This window comes from Melanaphis sacchari, unplaced genomic scaffold (assembly GCF_002803265.2).
Source record: "Melanaphis sacchari strain LSU unplaced genomic scaffold, SCAv2.0 Contig54_pilon_pilon, whole genome shotgun sequence".
In the NCBI taxonomy this organism is placed as follows: domain Eukaryota; kingdom Metazoa; phylum Arthropoda; class Insecta; order Hemiptera; family Aphididae; genus Melanaphis; species Melanaphis sacchari.
The window spans coordinates 1991299-2012857 of NW_020271380.1; the positions used below are offsets into that span (position 1 = coordinate 1991299).

The 21559-nt window shown below is 29.0% G+C and overlaps 2 protein-coding genes across 2 annotated transcripts; both read right to left on the bottom strand.

The window, feature by feature from the left end:
- Positions 1 to 1216: 1216 nt before the first annotated feature.
- Positions 1217 to 21298, bottom strand: LOC112599772 (fatty acid synthase-like). Its single transcript, XM_025346830.1, has 32 exons — positions 20951 to 21298; positions 17955 to 18107; positions 17282 to 17452; positions 16900 to 17100; positions 16555 to 16793; positions 16229 to 16462; positions 15800 to 16009; positions 15588 to 15722; positions 15283 to 15513; positions 14676 to 15095; positions 14285 to 14586; positions 13473 to 13617; positions 13266 to 13376; positions 13010 to 13118; positions 12548 to 12823; positions 12029 to 12199; positions 10823 to 10983; positions 10186 to 10332; positions 9862 to 10104; positions 9549 to 9739; positions 9280 to 9480; positions 8423 to 8681; positions 8129 to 8308; positions 7847 to 8039; positions 7570 to 7762; positions 7365 to 7483; positions 7044 to 7300; positions 6096 to 6378; positions 5431 to 5720; positions 1954 to 2187; positions 1625 to 1852; positions 1217 to 1530 (listed from the first exon to the last, which is right to left on the bottom strand). The coding sequence occupies exons 1-32, from the start codon at positions 21090 to 21092 to the stop codon at positions 1342 to 1344; spliced, it is 6618 nt and encodes a 2205-aa protein (XP_025202615.1). The 5' UTR covers positions 21093 to 21298; the 3' UTR covers positions 1217 to 1341.
- LOC112599773 lies at positions 2384 to 3693 on the bottom strand. Its single transcript, XM_025346831.1, has 2 exons — positions 2899 to 3693; positions 2384 to 2826 (listed from the first exon to the last, which is right to left on the bottom strand). Exons 1-2 carry the CDS (start codon positions 3668 to 3670, stop codon positions 2492 to 2494), a joined length of 1107 nt encoding a protein of 368 aa, XP_025202616.1. The 5' UTR covers positions 3671 to 3693; the 3' UTR covers positions 2384 to 2491.
- Positions 21299 to 21559: the final 261 nt, after the last annotated feature.

Sequence of the window (21559 nt, forward strand, 5' to 3'; positions counted from 1 at the left end):
TCTAGTTATGATGGTTTTCTACGTCTTATAAATATTCTATTGCAAGACAATTGCAATGAGACGTGTGTAAAGTGTACACTTATATAAATATGACCTTATTGTATCGATTTGTAACTTTTTCGATATTTATTGTTCATTGTTTTATTAATATACAATTACGCAATTGATTATCCTTGAAAAACACTATAAATATATGTTATGCAGTTTAATACTAAAACACATAATCAATCGATTGGTGTATTAATTGTGGGACATCAAGCATTTATTTTCGGTGATAAAGTACTATATAAAATATTTTTTAACAATTTAAGATATAATTAGATGTTTGAGAAGAAAAGTTTTGGGATGATACCTAATTCTACAAAAAAATTAGAGAGTTTTAATTCACGTATTAGCTAAAAAAAAATTTGAAATCAATGATTTTAGTTATTAGCAAGTGTAAACTCCCTCATGCGGCGACACTGTCTTCATCACGGTAGATGTTACCGCTTGGTAGAGTGCTAGTTATGAGAAAAGTAGTATTCCGACGGCCTCGATCAGTGAGGAGTCGGTTTGTTATAATTTTTATATATTTATACATGTGATCGTATGCTATTTCCTATAGTCGTGTTTTCTCCGAAATAAAGTCGTTTTCTTAACACTAAGTAAAAGTGGTTGTTGTTTGTATTAAGCTAAGACCAAGATAGTTAACACAAAGTAAAGCATAATGTAAACATTTATTTTTAATAGCAGTTTAAATATACAATAGAATATCCTTAAAAATAAACGTTTACGATGTTTTCACTCGGATTCATTGTTCGTCGTATTCATTATATAATAATTTACAATTGAATCTAAATTTTAATACATCCATTACAGTGATACTTAATAGTGAGATGCGCTCGACACTTACTGTTAGTGATAAAGTTAAATGGTTGTTACTTATTAGTTATTAACTATACTTATCAGCTTTTTTTTTAATTTTTATTCTTAAATTTTATATTATTAATGTTTTAATATTTTATAAGATTGTAAATAATTTACGAAATTTCAGTTGCTCTCAATTTATTTGGAAAATTGTATTAAAAAAACAACATTATTGTTATTATTACTTATAGGTAGTGAATCGTCATAATGGTATGGAAACGTGTATTAAGTAAAATGTAGACGAATAATATATTATGTTTATCTGGGGAAATAAAATAAAATAACAATTAAAATTAATAAATCGTATAGACTTTAAAATATGAAATGCTTTATTTCGATAATAAATAAACAATATTAAATAGTATATGCGTTTCTATCAAATTCGTTGATAAATAAACACTCATTTTTTTGAAAATGAAATATTATAATAATTTGTTAACATGATAATTGAATATTGGCGTTAAAATAGTGCTGACTGTATTTTTCGTTTAAAGACAACACAGAGGTGTGTGGATAGTCAAACGCTACATTTTCATTTATCGTTTTGATAACATTTGCGTCTTTCAATAAATTCTGAATATTTTTTCCCGTGGTAATGTGAATAACAGGTTGGTTGTTGCAAAACTAATGAAAAAAACAAAAACAAAGATTACAAATATGCAATTATAGCTTGTAAAGTTAACTGTACGATAAAAATGGTCATATTGAAGTAACTCACTTCGTTTATGGTGTCCTGACTCATGTCGGATAGCTCGTTTGATATGAATACTTGGGGTATTAATAATAACTTATTGGGTAGTGGTTTTAGTTCAATTAATGTATTGAGTTGCGTTTGTAACATATTTAATGAGTTGTACACGTTATGAGGTTCCAAGACCTTACTGGACTGCAGAAACTGGTTAATGTTCGTGTTCCATTCATGTTGAGATGACATTTTTTTGGCCATCTGTAACTCGTCAAGATAAAAAAAAAAAAAACCAAAGATAAATATAAAATATTTGAAAATTGTATCAAATAAATTGGGTTGATTGTCAATCAAGTTTGTACCTCGCAATCAATAGACAAATATCTTGAAAGCAAAAACATGTTAATATTATTGTCGTTTAAAGTGAGATTTTTGGAGATCCAACTGAGAAGAGTGCTTGGTACTCCATTTAGCAGTGACAACGATACCAAAATGCCTTCAGCTTCCAATATTTGAGCCATGACTAGAGCGACTGTACCACCCCAAGACTCTCCAATCAGAGTGACTGCACGGTGTTCGGTTATTTGTTTGAGTTTCTAAAACATACATCATACCATAATCATAACAAGGTAAAGTAATAAACCCAAGTCCAAATATCTCAACAACAAAAATTCTTTTGTACAATGTATATATCACTAATATAAACAATATTATAAAAAGATAAAACTGATATAAAAAAATATATATATATATATCTAAATAAATAACTACCTAAATCCTATAACGCTAACATTTAGTTTAAATATACTCGTATTACAAAATATCAATATTAACATTAAGAATTTATTATATGACTAGCTGACCCGGCCACGCATTGCTGTGGCTAAAGTTTTTGTTATATTACATTAAGAGGAACACTAAGAGAACACATAAATCCTCGATCAAGACCAATGCTTCATTGTACATCTCTGGTGTATAATCTCTAATTTGGCTTTGATTTATGTGTCTAATTCGGTGCAAGATGTCTTCTGTCATACAATTTTTATATTTTTCCCACAAAGTTTGTGCTTGCGAGGGATAACATGTCGTCAAAGTAATTGCAAACAACTGACGAATGTTATTCGGTGTTGATGTCAACGCAGCATCAGCAAGCGCTAAGTCCCAATGGTTATCGTCTTTTAGCAATTGCAGTTCACGACATGCATCCTGGTATGTATTGAATACTCGACCATTAACTGTTCGTAGAAATTCAAAAGACGTTGGTCCGGGAACATTCACCAATAACAAACGTAAATAGAAGCACTCACGTTGCTTTGGATGTACCGTGTAAAGTCTCCCCAATTTCTTAGCTTTGAATATGCCTGTAATGGAAGGATGTGGTTTTCCTTGTTTCCGTGGCTCCCATTTTTTACTGGATTTGTTCCATGTGAAATAACGTGGAACATCACCATACACCAATGTCTTCGCGAATTGGCCAAAAACATCAGGTTTTTGACACAATGTAAAAAATTCAGTTAGAGTCGTTTTCGGAGCTTCGAACGCTCTTTGGAGAACATTTTCTTCAGTGAAGTATACACGTTGACCGTTTTCAAGATGTATTGCCAGATGTTGGACAGCAGGATCTCTTTCGTGGATGGGAAAGCTGAGAATATGCCAAATAGCTTCATTGCTGCTAATGTATCTGCCCATTTGGTATCGTGCTATTTCGTCATTTTTATTTATGTTTTGTACTTCAAATATGGCCAAATCACTGCCTTTGTTTACATATTTACAAATATACTTAATTGATTTAACAGAACTGCAAAACTCAACATTGATATGAGCTTTGTAAATTTTTGAAAGTAGTGGTGAGTATGGTACTACCCACTGATTATCAAACTCAACTTGATTTGGAAAGTTCGGCAGTCGCATTGTAAATGTGTGGCCACCATTCTCAGTACTTCTGCGGCGATACATTGGATAACCATCAATATCCGTGTTCGTGTCATTCGTATGCGGCTTTGGGAAGTTTTTTTTACATTTTCCATTTTCCATGCACGGTGACGTCATGTTGAAAGCACCGCATGGCCCATGGATCATGTGTTTGGTGACAATATCAAATAATTCTTGATCAATTAATGGGTCTGGAATTTCGGCTGAAATTATTTGATCGATTTCTTCAGGACGGATTCTATCTTTAAGCCAAACCAAATTGTGGGCATGAGGCAAACCTTGCTTTTGCCACTCTATCGTATACAGCCAACAACGTGTGATACCAAAAATTTCATATTTAACAATAAAATCAATTAAGGATTTCAATTTTTGTTTAAACACACGTGTAGTTAAATCATGACGATGAATGGCTTGTTGTACTGGCAATAGTAAAGTTTGTATCTCTTCTCAATTCGGATTACATGTGAATGTAATAAATAAATCCGGTCGGCCGTAATGACGTACGTAAGTCATCGCATCTTGTATGTATTCCTGCATGTTCCGTGGACTGCCGATGTAGCTTGAAGGTAAAATGAAAGCATTACCGATGTCATTGGTAAATTTCCATCGATGTTTCCAGCAACAGCATCTCGTAAGTTAATATATTCTTCCGATCGTAGTTTTGCCTGGTTAAATCGAAGGAATCGCAAGCGTTCGCTTTCAACCTTAGCATACATATCTTAGTTAATATCTGGTGCATATTCAAAGGCAAGCCGAACGAATGATGCACGTGTTAATGAGCGGCTGATCCGTTGCCTTTGTCGATCTCTTTCTCGTACTGTAGCTATGTTTCGTTCTCGTGCCGCTCTTGTTCTCGTAATATTCTGTTGCAGACGTTCGTCACGCTGTTCTTGAGATTCTCGTGCACGACTTTCTGCAGTCCTGATTCTTTGAGCTGCATTTCTTGTTTCGATTTGTTCTGGTAATTGCTGAGCTCTTTCAACACATTTGCGTCGTGACCCTTTGCTGCTCGCATTGTTGAGGTTAGATTTTTTCGGTATATATATATATATTTTTTTTTTCGATTTTTATCGATATTAATCGATTTCAAGCCCTGCTATTATCGATTTTTGTATTATTATTTATATTTTATTTTTATCTGCTAGAGGGTGCCACCGGTGTAACTCGGTTTTTGTCTCTAAATCTCTAACTCACAGGAGTTAGGTCCATACCCTATATCCTATCTTTTAAGTTGGACCAAATTACACGCGGTGTAAAAAATTTCATCAGAATCGATTAAGTGGTTTAGGAGTCCATTGAGGACAAACATTGTGACATGAGATTTATATATATTAAGATATATTATATAATGTATATATTATGTAACTACCCTAAGTAATTTATATTTAAACGATAAATATTCTCTATAAATACAACTCAAAATGGGCATTTAATACTAAACTATACATAGTATATATTTCATGAGTGATATTATAATATATACAAACCAATATACCAAAGGTGTATACTGTATATCTAAACAATGTAAATTTTTAGGGGTTCTACCTCGAATGATATATCATTTTTCCTAGTGCTAAATCAATTATTTTAAGTTAAGTCGAATAGCCTAGAACATCATCACATTTGTATTTCATAGATCCAGATTGAGTTAGTGATAGCTAATATAATATATTATATTAGACGCTTATTTTTCAAGTCTAGTTTGATTAAATACTTTTTAACTAGCAATTTAGGCATTTTTCTTCGATTTATATTTTTTTCCGGTAGACATAATATAATATAATATTTAATGTACAATATTAGATTCTTTTTCAGGGTAAATTAAAACAAGGTCATTTCCTCTTCCCGGGATTAAAAATTTAAGGTTAGTATCTTAGTAATTTGATCAGACTATTGTAGAACCTCACTTTTACGAGAGCACTGGCCACGCTTTTAATCGATTCGAATTTAGATGGGTATCGGGCCTCGAATGTCGGGTAGCCCAGATTTTTGTACAGGTTTATCATACAGTTGGGTTGGAAACCTGGCATAACGAATATTGGGTATGTTCCTTTAGCTTCGGCATACAATATGCTTTTAGTAGCCACTTCCACAAAGTTTGGATCACCAACGGTGATGTACTTCGAGTTACGTCCCAGCTCTTCGACGGTGCTTGGTAAAAACATGTTGTTTTGGTCATACAGCTGAACTTTGGAACCTTAAATCGAAAAATATGTAAGTAAATTCATATGCATATCTATATAATGATCATCTATAATATATATATCTCACCGTGCGTATTATCATACTCAAATATTATGATGAGAAAACTTTAAATGACATATCGTAAATTTAATATACAAGATTAAGCTAATTGACTCGTTTATTGGTGGTTTTAAGTTAACTTTACTGTCCTGAGACAAACTTAGTAAAGTCAGTATTAAAATTCCATAGTTTTCTGTGTTGATTTTTTTTTTTTTGAAAACATTCGTGTTTATTTGTATTTTAACATGTCTAATCTTTTATTTGTTTATAATTATTTGAATCACGGTCCGTTCTATAATAAATCAAATAAATAAATAAACGATCATACTTGTGAATTTATCAGCCACGTGTTCAGAGCACACGACTACGGCGTTGGTAAGTGCGTTGGTATTCAGTAATACATTTTCCAGTATTGGTATGATTTTGCTGAGCTTAGGTTTGTCACCGTTCTGGGCCCACGACAAGCACAACGCGTTGACGCCGATTGCTTTTAATTGTTCGCACGTGTTTGCCCCACCGCAGAATAAGCACACGAATAGCGTTTTCTGAATGTTTTTTGTGACGATTTGACCCATCGCCATTTGCATGTTTTCGATCATTTTTTCCTCCGCCTTGATAATATAAACGTTTTAATAATATATTATTAAATTCACGTATTCTAGAGGAAATAATCAGTGACGGGTATGGTAGGTGCATTTGAATCCCACGCAAAAAATAAATAAATATAAAATATCCAAATTGCAATAATATGCTACTCCTTAAAATTATTTGTCGGAAACGTATGCTATGAACCTTGTAGGCTACGAGTATATTATGTATTATACATTAAATTTTTACTTATCACTATTTTATTTGTTTTGAATACTATTGATAGATTTTAAATTAAATCAAAAATAGTAAGTTGCTTTTATCAGTCTCGAGTTTGCATAATTGAAATGGTAAATTTTATTTTATTCTACTATAACTATTTTCAATACAAGTAATTTTTTTTCAATTTAGTCATATTACCTACTATAAAATATTATAAGTAACATTTTTTTTTTACTTTAAAAAAAAAAATTATATAACAGTTGGTTGAACAATTAAGAAATTATTAAATAAAAACTTCTATTTATTTTGATTTATTTGTTCATTTTTTGGAAAAAATAAACCTACATATAGGTATGTTAATATAAAATATTATAAGGTGTAACATAGAATTAAGATAGACCTTTTAAGAAATAGCACGCAAATCGGAAAATTTTGTTTTACTTAAATTCTAATGAAGATGTCTTACACCATTCACGAAGAATACTGCAGCTAATGGATATGTTTCAATCGAACTTTTCAATAAATCGTAAGTCGATTGTTCAGTGTTCAACAACGATTGTGATACCAATTGCACGGTGATTCCCTTATAACGATCAAGTAAGATGTTGAACTTCTGTGAAATTTTTGGCGTCAATGAATATTTTTCCAAACCCACGACTACTTTTAATGCACCTCTTTGTACTAACCATTCCACCAGATATAACCAATCGTTAGCTTCGTTTCCTAAACATAATTGGTACTTAGATATACAATTGTTATACCTATAATGTAACGAATTTAGTTTTACCGATAACAAAATACACTTGATCCGGACAACACTGAAATTGGTGTATCACGTTTCCGGTGTTGTTGGCTTTCTCCGTAGATATTACGGCTCGTTTAAACTCGTTTTCTCGAGTCAATTTCCTACAGCACGTTATAAGACGATTAAAAACTCACGAGTTGTATCATAAATTCAATAATATTATTAATAATAATAGTTTTCTCCTCACTCGAGGGTCTCTAGAGCTTGAGTTCCCGTACACACACCGGTAAGTACATATCGATCAAACGGTTTAATTGTGCCGTTCTGTAAGCCGTGCTCAATCAATTTTTGAATGGTTTGTTTTGTTTCTTTACATTCTGAAATTACTCTGTCCATGCTCACAGAAAAGAATGATATGTCCTTTAAAAATTTCAACAAACCTTTGAAAACATAGAAATATAATATTATAGTTAAATTTAATGTCCATAAAAACATTTAAATACTATTATATTATATTGCTGTACCCATTTTATATTTCTTTTTCATATCGCTTTTGGTGAGTTGGAAAAATTTCCCGTGATCCGCAATTACTCGTATGGTAGCGTGAAAATCTTCTCCGTCCAGACAGTTAATAATCACGTTCATTTTATTGTTCGCCATGAGGAATTTAATTTCAAAATTTTCTTTGTCGTAAATTATAACATTTGAATGTGGAAGCTATAATTTGCACGCATAATAATTTGTCAAACACTCAAAACTGTGTACAATTTTAACCCTGCAATGCTCTATAACATGTATGTACGTACCGATGGGAATCTCTGTTTTAACAGTTCCATTTGTTTGGAATCCGATACTGTGACAAACACTTGACATTTTTTTTCTAGGCAAACGTCTATAGCTGCCCGGCCTACAGCAGTTAATCCAGAATGTACCAAAACTGAATCTTCTTTAGTTATCTTACTGATTTCGAACAATATATAATACGCCTGTAATGGATCGAAATATAATATATAAACAATTAAATGAGTTCAAACAGAAAAATAATATTAAGAGTAATTTATTGTAATAATAATTGAATTAGTAACAAACGTAATGTTTACCATTGAATATGGCACTGGGATGGTTGATGCTTCTTCGAGAGATATGTGTTTAGGAACTGTCCAAGATAAAATAGGATCAACCGTGATATCAGAAATCATCGGTACAAATGGTGCAATTCCCATTACCAAAGATCCGTTGGACGCCACACCGGAATACTCAATAGGTCCTAGTTCGTCGTACTCAATATTGTTGTTTTTCGTATCGATACTTGTGTCTTGGGGATTCAGACCGATATACTTTACAGAAATGTTTTTTAATCTGCAATCAGAATAAAATATTATATTGGCATTATAAAAATTAATGATAGTGTTAAGTATATAAGTTAATATAATAACAATAATCAATCAAATAAAATTTCTCATTAAATTAATCTTATATGAATATTATTCAACATAGTTTATATAATCAAATTTAATATAACGAGACACAATAGAGATTGCTGTAGACTTTGATTTTTTCAGAATCAGTAAAAATTCATTAAAAATAACATAATAGTTTCAAATAATTATATAAAAAAAAAAAATTATTAACACATTATTCAAATATATCTACTTTAATCGAAGTATTTAAATAATTATTACACAATTTTAATAAATAAATGGTAAGTTCTTTTTAGTTTTTTTTTATATAGCAGACAGTTTAAAGTTTTAGATATTGGTGTTTAAATGTGATTAAAAAGAAGTATTATTCTATTAGTTGTATAATTAAGTAGTTAAAATAATAATAGACATGATATATACTTTTTATATTAACAATTTTCATTGAAAATATAATATATATACACTGTATGTTTGCAATCAATAAAGATTTATGTATAAAACAATTATATTTTATATTATGCAATTCAAAAACTTACGATATGTTAGATAAGTTAGTGAGAAGTGTTTTTCTTATTGATGTTTTAGTGTTAATAACATTTGTGAATTTGAATTCCTTATATGTAACCCATCGGCTATTTTGGTAGACGTTCACTAATAAATCTTTGGCGAGTTGTTTAGAATAAAATGGATTACTTGTACTAAATCCAGGAGCAGAATTGTCCAACACGAAGAAAAACCTAAAATAACCGATATTTCTGTAAATATTTCACTTAATATATATAAGTACAATTTACCATTTCCTTACCGAATATTTTTGACGTTTTTCGTTTTTTTCACCAGCGATAATATTCCATCTACCGGTTGAATCTTAGACACTAAGTAAATGGTTTTATCTAAAGATTTCAAATTGGTTAATATAGTTTGGAATTGATCATAACTGTTCATATTTTCTAAAGTCAATCTGTGTACAATAAAATCATTATCGATTTTTAAAGCCTGTAAAAATAATTCTTTTCAATATTGACAGTATTTTCTTTTTCTATTTATCATATATTTTTATTATTTGAACATTGTAGAGGTGCAGATATTTTTATTATAAAACATTTTGCGAATGTTACCTTTTTTATTAAAGACAAATAGTAATCTCCGAATTTCTGTTGCAGCACTACCGTAAAATCACTACTGTCAGATATTGGACTATTTGAAAATATGATCAAATGAACACGATTTTGATTTTTCATCAAAATCATAGCATGCGATAATTTATCATGTCGCGTTAATACGATAAACTGCGAATTGTCTAATCTATTATTGAGTTGTTCCATGCTGACATCGTTTTCCATTATCATCAAATCGGAAATCTAAAAATCAATATTTAATTATTTAACAGTAACCAAAACCAATGTATTTATTAAAATTGTACTGAATTGTAGTCACTGTACATGGGTTTTTAAAATGTGATCGGAATAATTGCGCATCTCGACATCTGGACCATCGTATATAGGATACATAAACACATTTTCAAAATTGTTACTCTGTCTGAATTCAAGCACTATGTCCATACACGTGTCAATAAAATCGATCGATGTCTACAAATAAATTTGATCATTATCATATAAATATTTGGATATTCACCCTCAAGATTATAAACTGTCATATTTTACATAATTAATTAAGTATTATACCTAATAAAATGTTTGATTTATAAAGACGAAAAACCTTCTAGTTCAATTTAAATATATCATATCTTATATTATATTATATCTTATCGATATCATTAGATTATATTTATTATACTTAAAATTGCTAATGCTTTTTGAAATGATACAGTCATTGTAAAATAATAAAATAACTGATTCAGTGATAATAAAACGACTATTATTTCCAACTGAAAAAAAAAAAACTATAACCAGTGGAAATAAATATATTTTTTCGATATCTATAAGTTTTTATTGAATAATTTATTTTTAGTTTTAATGATAGATGTTTCTTTAATTGTAATAAATTTCTTATTTTATCTCCTAAAATTAAATTAAAGTTCTATCCTGTATAATTACACATGACATGGTAATAACTCACTTTCATATTGGGGTTGGATAGATCGATCAAACCCTGTTCTCTAAGTTGGAACTTTGTTTTTACCAACGGATCCAATGGTAATACTTCGAAACAAGGTAGAGAAATCTTGATGCCTTCACACGTCACTTCGTTGGTAAATATATTGTACTGTGCGGCAAAATCTGCAATAACATTTAAAAATAACTATAAAATATACATAAATTAATTTAATGTAAAATCGTTTAAACATTTTTCTTATAGCAATTAAAAATACGAATATATAGTTGAATAATATTTTTTTTATAGACATTTCAAACTCAGATTTAGACAAAATTGAAAATTTTTGGATACTTAAACAAAAAATAACAGTTTTAGTTATTTTGTTGTAATTTAAAAAGTATTTTACGTAAAAATTCGAAACTTTTTACTACCTACTAAGTATATTTTTTTTTTTCTAAATGCAATGAAATATTCAAAATATTTAGATAATTTTTTACTTTTACACCACAAATCTATTCACACTATTCTATAGTACGTCAATATTAATTTCTAAGTAAATAACAGCTAATATTATTATATAATATTGCGACTATGTTTTAGAAAAATGTGTTTAATCTACATTGTTACTATTTATTTTAGAATATATTTTAGTACATTATAAAATCAATGGTATCACTAATACACAAATAAATTATAAATTTCAATATAAATTTAGATATTATAAAATATCCTTAGAAATATATAGATTGTTAACCAATTATTTCTGAATTCAAATTTAAAACATCAGCTATTATACCTACTCTATGAATAAATATACACGATATTTACTATTCATAATAGCTACTTTACTAATTTTTATTTTTATACTTTTATGAAAAATATTAATATTCTAAAAAATACTTCTTTCAAATATAAAGCTTATTAGAGGATACTAGTGAGCAAGAAATTAACAAGAACTCAACATTATCTTAATATGACATTTAAACACAATATTATCGTTCTGTTGTATTTTAAATGTTTATTTAATATAAACCGTTACTACTTCTACTAATATTTTTAATACATAAGATAATGTTAGAGATTATAATATTATGAAGATTTATTTACCATGCACTATACATATAAAATAATAATAGTTCTTACCAATTTAACTATAATATTTAGAATGTACCTACACGGCTATACGCCTTTAATAACTAAACCTTGAAATAGTCGTTGTAAATTTACCTATTGGTTTTGAACTTTGTACCAACGCGGATGAATCGATACTTATTTCTTGAATCGAAACCGGAACAACGAACTCCCCGTGTTTCTCTACATGATGCAATGTAACCAGCTGCAGAATAGCGTCCAGATAGTGTATCCAATTATTGTCCCATGATACATCTGCTTCCAATCCTGCAGGATGAATTTTAAATAAATCATCATATCGTGTTTAGAGAGCCAATTATAAAAGTGAACTAATATCCATGTATGTAGGGTTAATAGTTCAGAAATTAAATATAAGCTTGGTACCAGTATTTAACAGAATTAAAAATTACTTAAAACTTCTTCTTTTTTTTTTTTTTTTGTAATAATGTAAACGAATCTAAAACTTAAGAATTTAAATAAAAATATTAAAAGAAACAATAACCGTTAGAGAATAAAAACCGAAGTCATTGAAATTAACATCGGTTTCAAACTTTGGTAGTTTATTGGTACTTAGTAATACATATTAAAATAATATTATGTTTATTTAGCACATACTATCTTCGTATATGTCTGCGTGCCGAATCATCTTAAAAACGTCACCAACACTGTAGCCAAACTGTTCGAAGTTTGAGTAGACCTCGTCGTGACTCAATGATACTATACAAGAATTGCTGTCGCTTCCGTTGTTTTTTCCATGCAGCACTGTTGCGTTTTTGTTGAACTTCAGATGATCGAATATAAATATGTATCCGGATAACACAATTGTATCATTTAAGCACACTTCAAAGCGCCCAGTTCCACTTTGTATTGACGTAAACAAATCATTGGATTCTAAAACAAAACCAGAAAACTAAAAAAAATTACTCACGTTAGGTATTGTATTTGCGATTTAGGAACAAATTTTAATCAAATATACACTCTAAATACAAAGCGGATGTGTGAAATCGATTTATCATTGTTTCAACTTTGTTTCTTTTCCAAGTCTATTTACTTCACTGAACATAATATCTTACTTACGTATTTTGTTTATCACGACGTGTTGATGATAATGAACATCTTGAAAGACAACGGGAAAGTTAACGTTGGATTCATTTCGTAATTTATTGAACGATTCCCAGATGTAAAACTAAATAAAACGGATACGGCGTAAATGATAATTTCGTCACACAGAGCACAGTCTAAGAGTAAACTTAATATATTTTAGTTTGTAGGGCCTAAAGAGTATAAGTGCTCTTTACTATTATTTGTAGTTATTTTATATTTATATATATACCAATAGTGCTGAGAGTGGAAGAACATGGCGGCCGTGTATTTCATATTCTTCAATTGAACTGTTTTTAACAGGCGATAGCGAAAAATACCTTTCACCTTTATTTTTATTTTCCTGTAATTTTTATAATTTAGATATTAAATTTGGTATATTTTTTGTATAAATTTATATTTAAAATATATTATTTTTATTGAATATTATAAGACATACCAATGATCTCATGTTGATGTTTGTCCATATTTCTTCGTGATTCCATGAACACAACGTATGCAATGGTGGAGTGCCACTAGATACTGGATAACTTACAGGATTATACAACTTTTCAATGTTTGGATTTAATCCATTACAATACATTCTAAAAAAAAAAAATATGTATATTTTTTAATCTTAATTTCTTAACCATTAATTTGTTTGGGTAGATCTTTAAAAAAAAAAAACGGGAATTTTGACATAAAAGAACTTTAATTCTCATTTCCAATAATTTTTAATTATAAAATAAATAAAGATATCACTAATTCATTAATTTTAAACAATTTTGTAAGTATAAAATATTTGATAAATATTTTGTAGTGATAACTTAACTGAAAATATAGTCCTGCTATAAAAAAACTCGTCAATACTATATTATTATCTTTTAAATCAATAACGTAATCGACTGTTTAAAACAGGGGTCGGCAACTTATGAGCCGTGTGCGACTCATATAGAAATTTTATGCTGCCCACAATTACAATTTATAATTGGTATAAAAAATATGGAATATAGCATTATTTTAATTGATAACCTAACTTTGTTAATATATACCACGTTAAATTAATATAGGAACCAAAAAATAATGGAACTTAAATAAATTAAGTTAAACTTTGTTTAAAATTTAAAATGTAAATAAAATAAGATGTACGGTCCGTTAAAATTTTTTTTATTAATTTTTGGCCTTTGACATCAAAAAGATTGCTGACCTCTGGCTTAAAGTATCTGAAGAAATAAGTAAATTGAGTTATAGAGGTTTTTAATGTTTACTTACTTGCCGATAGCTGTTAACAAATATCTAACAGAATCTCCAAATACTCTTTGAGTCAACGGGATGTGGACCAAATCACTGAATGATCTTTTAAGTATGGCCTGGAGAAGACCATGTGGTGCAATCTCAATAACAATAGCATTGCTTGGTATATGTGTACACGTTTCCTCAAATAACACAGGACTCAATAGGTTGTTAGTATGATATTCTGCTGAACAGTAACGAGCCAAATCCGTATCCCACTTTGACTCTGGTACAGAAGTACTGAGCCATCGCGATGATCTCGGTTTTGGATTAGGCACAATCTGAAAACCCGTATAAAACCATATCAATAAAGATCTGAAAAGCGTCGCTTTCTGTGATACACATTTTTTGGCTAAAAACTCGCGTTTACTTTAGTTAAGTATTCGAGTAGTTTCGGAGCCCCCGGTTTTATGTATCGACTGTGGAACGAAATATTCGAAACGTTAACTGACTTCGCAAAAATGTTTTCTGATTGGAGCTTTTTAACGAACTCCATTACGCTTGCGGTAGGTCCGGATATTGTGCAGTTCTCGTTTGAGTTGTGACATGCCACATCTATATCAGATGGCAACCTGTTCTTGATGGACTGATAACCAAGACCTACAGCTGCCATCATGCCGTCTATAAATGTTGTGTCCAAGGAGGCCCGACCCCGGGCATACGCAGCCATTATCATCTCTTCGGCGGTGAAACACCCGTCGGCGTAAGCGCAACCCAGCTCACCGACCGAATGTCCGATCATTCCATCCGGTTCAATGTCCAACGCCTTCAGAATATCTACCAAACCAATCTATAATAAACACCAATAAGCGCCGAGTATAGTGATAATTAGTAAGTATTATTAATTTATTATTGTGCTAACACACAATGTTTAAAATATAATTTAACTATTGCAGAATAAAAATCGTTATACTTGATAAATATTGGTTTTTACTATGTATTTAGGTTTTTGGAACATTTTTTTACTGTTTATATACCTGAATTGCAGATATGCCGACGAACGAGTTCAATATGTTATCAAACAACTTCGGATCCAAGCTTGTCATAATATTCACTATATCGATGCCCAAAGGCCGCAGAATAGCGTCACACTTTTCAATCGCCTGGGCAAAAATTGGTATTCGTAACAGTTGTGCACCCATACCTAACCATTGTGACCCCATACCGGAGAATACGAACCATACTTGAGGTTTTTCATTCGTAATCGACTAACAAACACATATTGACATAAATATTAAGTAGCTACAAGAAAAGAAGGGATTTTAAGTTCGAGTTTACTTACAAAAACGTCTTTTTCTCTCCACGGACCCAGTGTGGGAATTATGAAGAAACTTCGGGAAAAATGAGCACTGATGTTTTTAGAGAACACATTATGCAGCAATGATGCGTATTCTTCATCAACATTATAACTTTCAATCTATAAATAAAAATAAAAATGTTCACGTGGCACTAGTATAACATTACCTTAAGTTTAAATATCTAATTAAATCATACTATTTTTATTGTTTTTCTGACTCCGACATCATTATGCCCAGAAACAAGAATTAATCTCGGTAAATCATCATCAAACATTTCATCTTTTGCGTATATTTTCTTCTTTTGTTTATTATACTTTTTCATAATAATATGACCATAATTTCCTGTTCTACCAAAAATATTTAAACCTACGAAATCACCATTTAACGGAGTCTTTTCTGTGACAACCTAAAATAATAAATACAATATTAAAATTGAATGTATTCTAAAAAATAAGCATGTGAAATAATAAAATATTGTTTAATAAATATAATTTATTATTTTTTTATCGCTCAAATTGATAATCTTATTGAAATCCGTTTAAAGTTTTAATGACATATTAACAAATTTTAGTGTAATTATGTATGCCATCCATTAATAAAAGCATATTCAATTAAATTGAACTACCTGTAATTTTCCAGATGTAATAGCATCTGATTTATTGCTTGGTGCGGTATAATTTATATTGGGTGGTATAAAACCGGTGTCCATTGCGATGATTGATTTAATTATCGAAACAAGACCAGCGGAAGCATCAGTATGGCCTAAATTGCTTTTCACTGACCCGATCTTTAAAGGTTCTTTTCGATGGGGAGGACAAAATATATCTTTAATTATATCTAACTCCATTGCATCTACATCCTAAAATGAATATAAAATTATATTGAATTATGGGTGTATATATTTTTTTATGCATATATTTTTTTAAATAAGGAATAATTGATTTAAAATACCTTTATTGCAGATCCATCAGCTTCAATATATGCAACTTTAACGGGATCTACTCCTGCTTCTTCGTATGCATCCTTTATCATTTTCTTATAATGTTCAGTAGAATAATTGGTAAATACTCCTCTAAGGTTTCCATACTGTTCCATTTTCACATTAACTATCGTGCCATATGAACGTTTTGCGTCCAACGAATTTTGTAATAAAATGGCCACACATGATTCGGATCTATTGAAACCATCCGCTAAGAAAAAAAAGAAAGTAAAAATAAATTTCTATTAAGCCAAGCCATAACATCAAAGTACTGATTCTATCACAACCGTTAGTATATATGAATATATTATACTCACCATCTTCGCTAAACGATCGCGTCTCTAACCCATTATTTAGAACTCCTAAACCTTTCATCTGAAGTGATAAATTTGGTCTTTGCACTAGATTGCAACTTCCGATTATCGCGGTTCTGATATGGCCATTTTCGATCATATGTTTAGCCATTACTATCGCGTCCACGCCACCGGTAAATGATGATAATATCGTAAAACTAGGGCCTATATTATATAAAATAATATACCGTTTAAATCACTATTAGTCTAAATATATTCCCATTACCCACACTGGACGTCTTATGCTTTCCAAACATAGTTTACCAGTTGAATAAAACAATATTTAAATATAGTCATTCGCTAATCCACATAAATGGTTCATATATAATTGAAAGAAAATACTCACCGTTCAAATTTAAAACGTATGAAAGCCTGTTGGCTTGCATGGCTTTATTGTGGCCAAGTATAGCAAATCCTGATTTTGAATTGTCAAGTATGGCAAGTGTATCGGTTTCGCTAGTTGAAGAGCATGTGAATACTGCCGTGTTTGTGTTATGTAAATCTCCCGGATTTAAACCTGAAAAATTTAGTTATTTTTAATAAAAACAAAACAATATATCCAGCAAAATTAAATAGACTATGACCATGATTTAACAATATACCATTAAAGTTGTAATTTTTCTATCAGTTAGATATTATATCAAAAGCACCGATAACATTGAGACATAAGAAGTAGATATCGTGATGTTTTGTTTTTATACAAGCATTGTTATTGCATTATTGAATATATTATATAAAAAACATATTCTGATTTGATATTCTTTTGAATTATATATTTGATATTTATAAATAGCTATAAAAACAACTTATAGGAAACCTTGTTTTACAATATGCACATTATTTTATAGTTTAAAATTAATATAATTTCCTATTTTAATAGCTATTTATGGCTTGAAATAAATAAATAAATATAAATCATAAAAACAAATACAATTCAAATACTTATCTTATTTATATTTACAAAATAATATTATATTTGTATATATTTATATATGATTTGTTTATATTATTAAGCTAACCTGCGTCGATAATAGCTTCCACGGATCTCTCCAAATTCAACTTAATTACAGTCTCAGAACATTCAACTAATTTTCCATGCATGTTGAAGAAAACGTTGTCAAATCGATCAAGAGACTTTACTTTGCCTACTCCAGATTTTATCCCATACTGATCTGAAAACAAAAACAAAAAATTTCAAAATATTCTGTGAAATAATATTATTCTATTTAGACAATTATTAATTTAGTATCTTTTATACTTATTAAAATGTATTAAATATACTTTAGTAGTAAATATTCATAGCGTTTATAGATTAAACAAATTTTTAAGTCATAAAAATACTAAAGAAAAGGACTATTTTACTGTTGTTATTTGTAAACACCTATATAAATGTATGAAGGTATACAAGAATTTTATAAATAATATTATATATTACTAAAAGCATATATTTGTAAAAATAAGATTTTATTACTGGGTTTCATTAATAATATCTAAAAAATTAAGGATGTTATATATTGAGATAATGATCTCTTAAACATGATTTGTCTATTAAATTTTATTTTATCATTAAAATAATCAATTTTAACCCAACATATTTTATATTATGTTTATTTATTAGTAATTTTACATAGATAAAAACTATGAAATATACTGTATCAATCAAAGGTACCGGTATAACTACTAAATAATATCTTAATTTTTCAAATTTTGCTGAAAATATAGAACTTTTTAAAAATTAATAAACGGATTATAAATTAAAAATAAGATATATGAACTAAACCTGTTTTCTAAATTATTTAGTATAACTCTTTTATATGTGATACAAGTTGATACACGTTATAATAATTTTATATTACATATTTTTATAGTGGAATTTTTAATAGTATCAACAATAACTTAACACTAATAATTCTCATTTGGAACATACCGCCTCACTATTGCACTATTACAACCAACTAGTAAATAAGTACACTTATCTATTCTGCTTATTATTTTAGAGTTGGTGGTACAGTCGTCACTCGTTAATTCGAACCTCGATAATTCGAAAAACTCCATAAATCGAACTAAACGCTAAGTCCCCTGGAGAAAACCTCTATAATTAGAAGAAAATACATGTATTCCGATCCACTCGATAATTCAAAATGTCTGTCGGTGGGACACGCTCTAAAATTCGAATTTTTATTCCATAAACATCTATAATTCAAATTTCTTTAAACGCAATTATATGTAAGCTTATATGTAAATACAATGTACATACATATGAAGATTACGTAAATTTATTTGACGTACTCTTAATGAAACTAATAACGTCGGTGGTTTAATATTATCAAAGTTGATAAACGTTATCGAACCTTACCTACCTAATCTAAACTTTTGTCAGGATTACGTCAATTTTTTGAATAATCTGAAATGAACGAAAAAATATGCGATACAATTTTCAATGCTATTATATAGTAAGTTAGACAACGCTATAAACCAAATTGTGGCCAGAAATTTATCATAAAAAAAATAACAGATTTCTTTAATATGTATGTATATGTCAAAATAAATTTAATATGAACATACATACAATCTTTATTCGAATTACTTTTTTTCCTTTGATTATTCGAACACTCAGTAAATTGAAAACATATATAAGTCAAATTTTTAACTTGGTCCCCTGAATTTCAAATTATCGAGTGACTACTGTATTTGATTTATTTTTTCCCCATTTATTTACTATCAAAATCGATGATGACAAAATAATAATACGGAATTCTTTGTAACTATGGTCAAAACTATTAAATCTGGTATACCGATATTTAAAATACCAAAAATACTGGTTAGTTGTAATAAATCAAGACTGATGTTTACAGATAAACCAAAATTACAACAGGGCTAGTAATAAATATCTCAATAGATAATAATATCTAAATATTTGTAAGTTATAGAATTATAATATTATTTTTGATGATAAATATTCATTTTAATATTATTAAGTAATTTTATACTAAATATTAGGTAAAAATCTATCTTTTAACACCTGATATTTATACTGGGTAAAATATCAAACGTTAATAGAAATGTTATTATTTTAAATCTAAATGTTTGTATTTGATTTTTGAGCGCAAAAAAAAAATGTAAAATATTATATTGTAATTAAGGATATGTCCGACGGAGGTACCGATAGCTTTATAATTATATCTCTTAAGTTAATGATTTAATGATGGAACGTAACTAATTGTTGCACCGATTAATTCAAATATTTTTTCTAAATTATAAATTTAAAAAATAATGAAATTTATATACATATAGGTTATTAAGTTATATGTACATTATACATATAGGATACTAAATCAATTAATTTTTGTCCATACTACAAAAAATTATCATTTGATAATTGTTTCTTTTTTTTATATTTTGTAAAGTGGAGAAATATTTAAAAAAGAATATGGTAATATTGGTCACTTAAGCGAAAAATCAAATACTTGTAAAAAATTATATTAAGTTGACAACAATATACACGCTATATATTTATAATTAGTTTGAATATAAAAATATATTTTGTATATATTTTAGAATTTAGATTATAATACACTAAAATTAAATTTAAAATGCTATAAAAGTTTAACCTTATAATGATATTGAAATGTTTGATTTTTTTAAAGTAAAATGTGAGAATAATTTTTAATGCATTTTTAATTAGGAGAAATATCATACGATAATTACGTCGTGTTGAATTTGTGATTTTGATATCATTATTTACTAACTCAAAGTATTGGTGAAATCCTAAATATAATAACTTTGTAGAACTATTAATAACCGAAGTCTAGTATTACTCTTGACTGGTTATTTTCCCTATAGTTTATTACAATATTTATCTACAATTTATCAAAAATTATAAAATAACAGTAATAAAAACAAGACGAGAAAAATTCTACATTTTAAATACAAAGTTATAAAGCCCTGCATTAACCAATACTAGTTATACAACTCATAAAAGCAACATAAATATTCATCACAACATTTATCTTACCTAATGGCCAACGTCTCGAGTCTAACGTAATTCCGTTTTTTTTACTGAAAAGCAGATCTTTCAATTCTTCCACATTGTCACTTTCGGGAAATATTCCGGCTATACCCGAAATGACGACTTCCGCCTTCTTTGTTTCCGCCATAACGAAGGTAGAAGTGGCTTAACGTTATTTAATGTTTGTTTAATGGAATATCGAATTTAGATTTCAAACGGATTTCACTACAATCAACAGTCATTGGCTTAATCTGTTGAAAATCTAACCACAATGTAACGAGTACAGCAAAATAATGATGACAGGAGTGTTACCGATAGTCCTTTGGTTTTTATGATAATCGATGATAATTTTATTCACGGCTGTATAATGTACACTAAAAGTGTAATCAATATTCACTGTGTAATAATAAATTAATTTTCGTCGGGGAAAAAATGTATGATTTAGTCATCGAGTACTTCCGTTATTGAAGAATGTCTTGTACACTTTACCTGTACGGCAATATTAGCACAAACGCACAGTCTTAAAACACTATTCACCCATACATACCAGTGCATACGTCCAATGAAGTTTTTAACATGTGACAATGTTTTTTTATATGCATATATAATATTTAT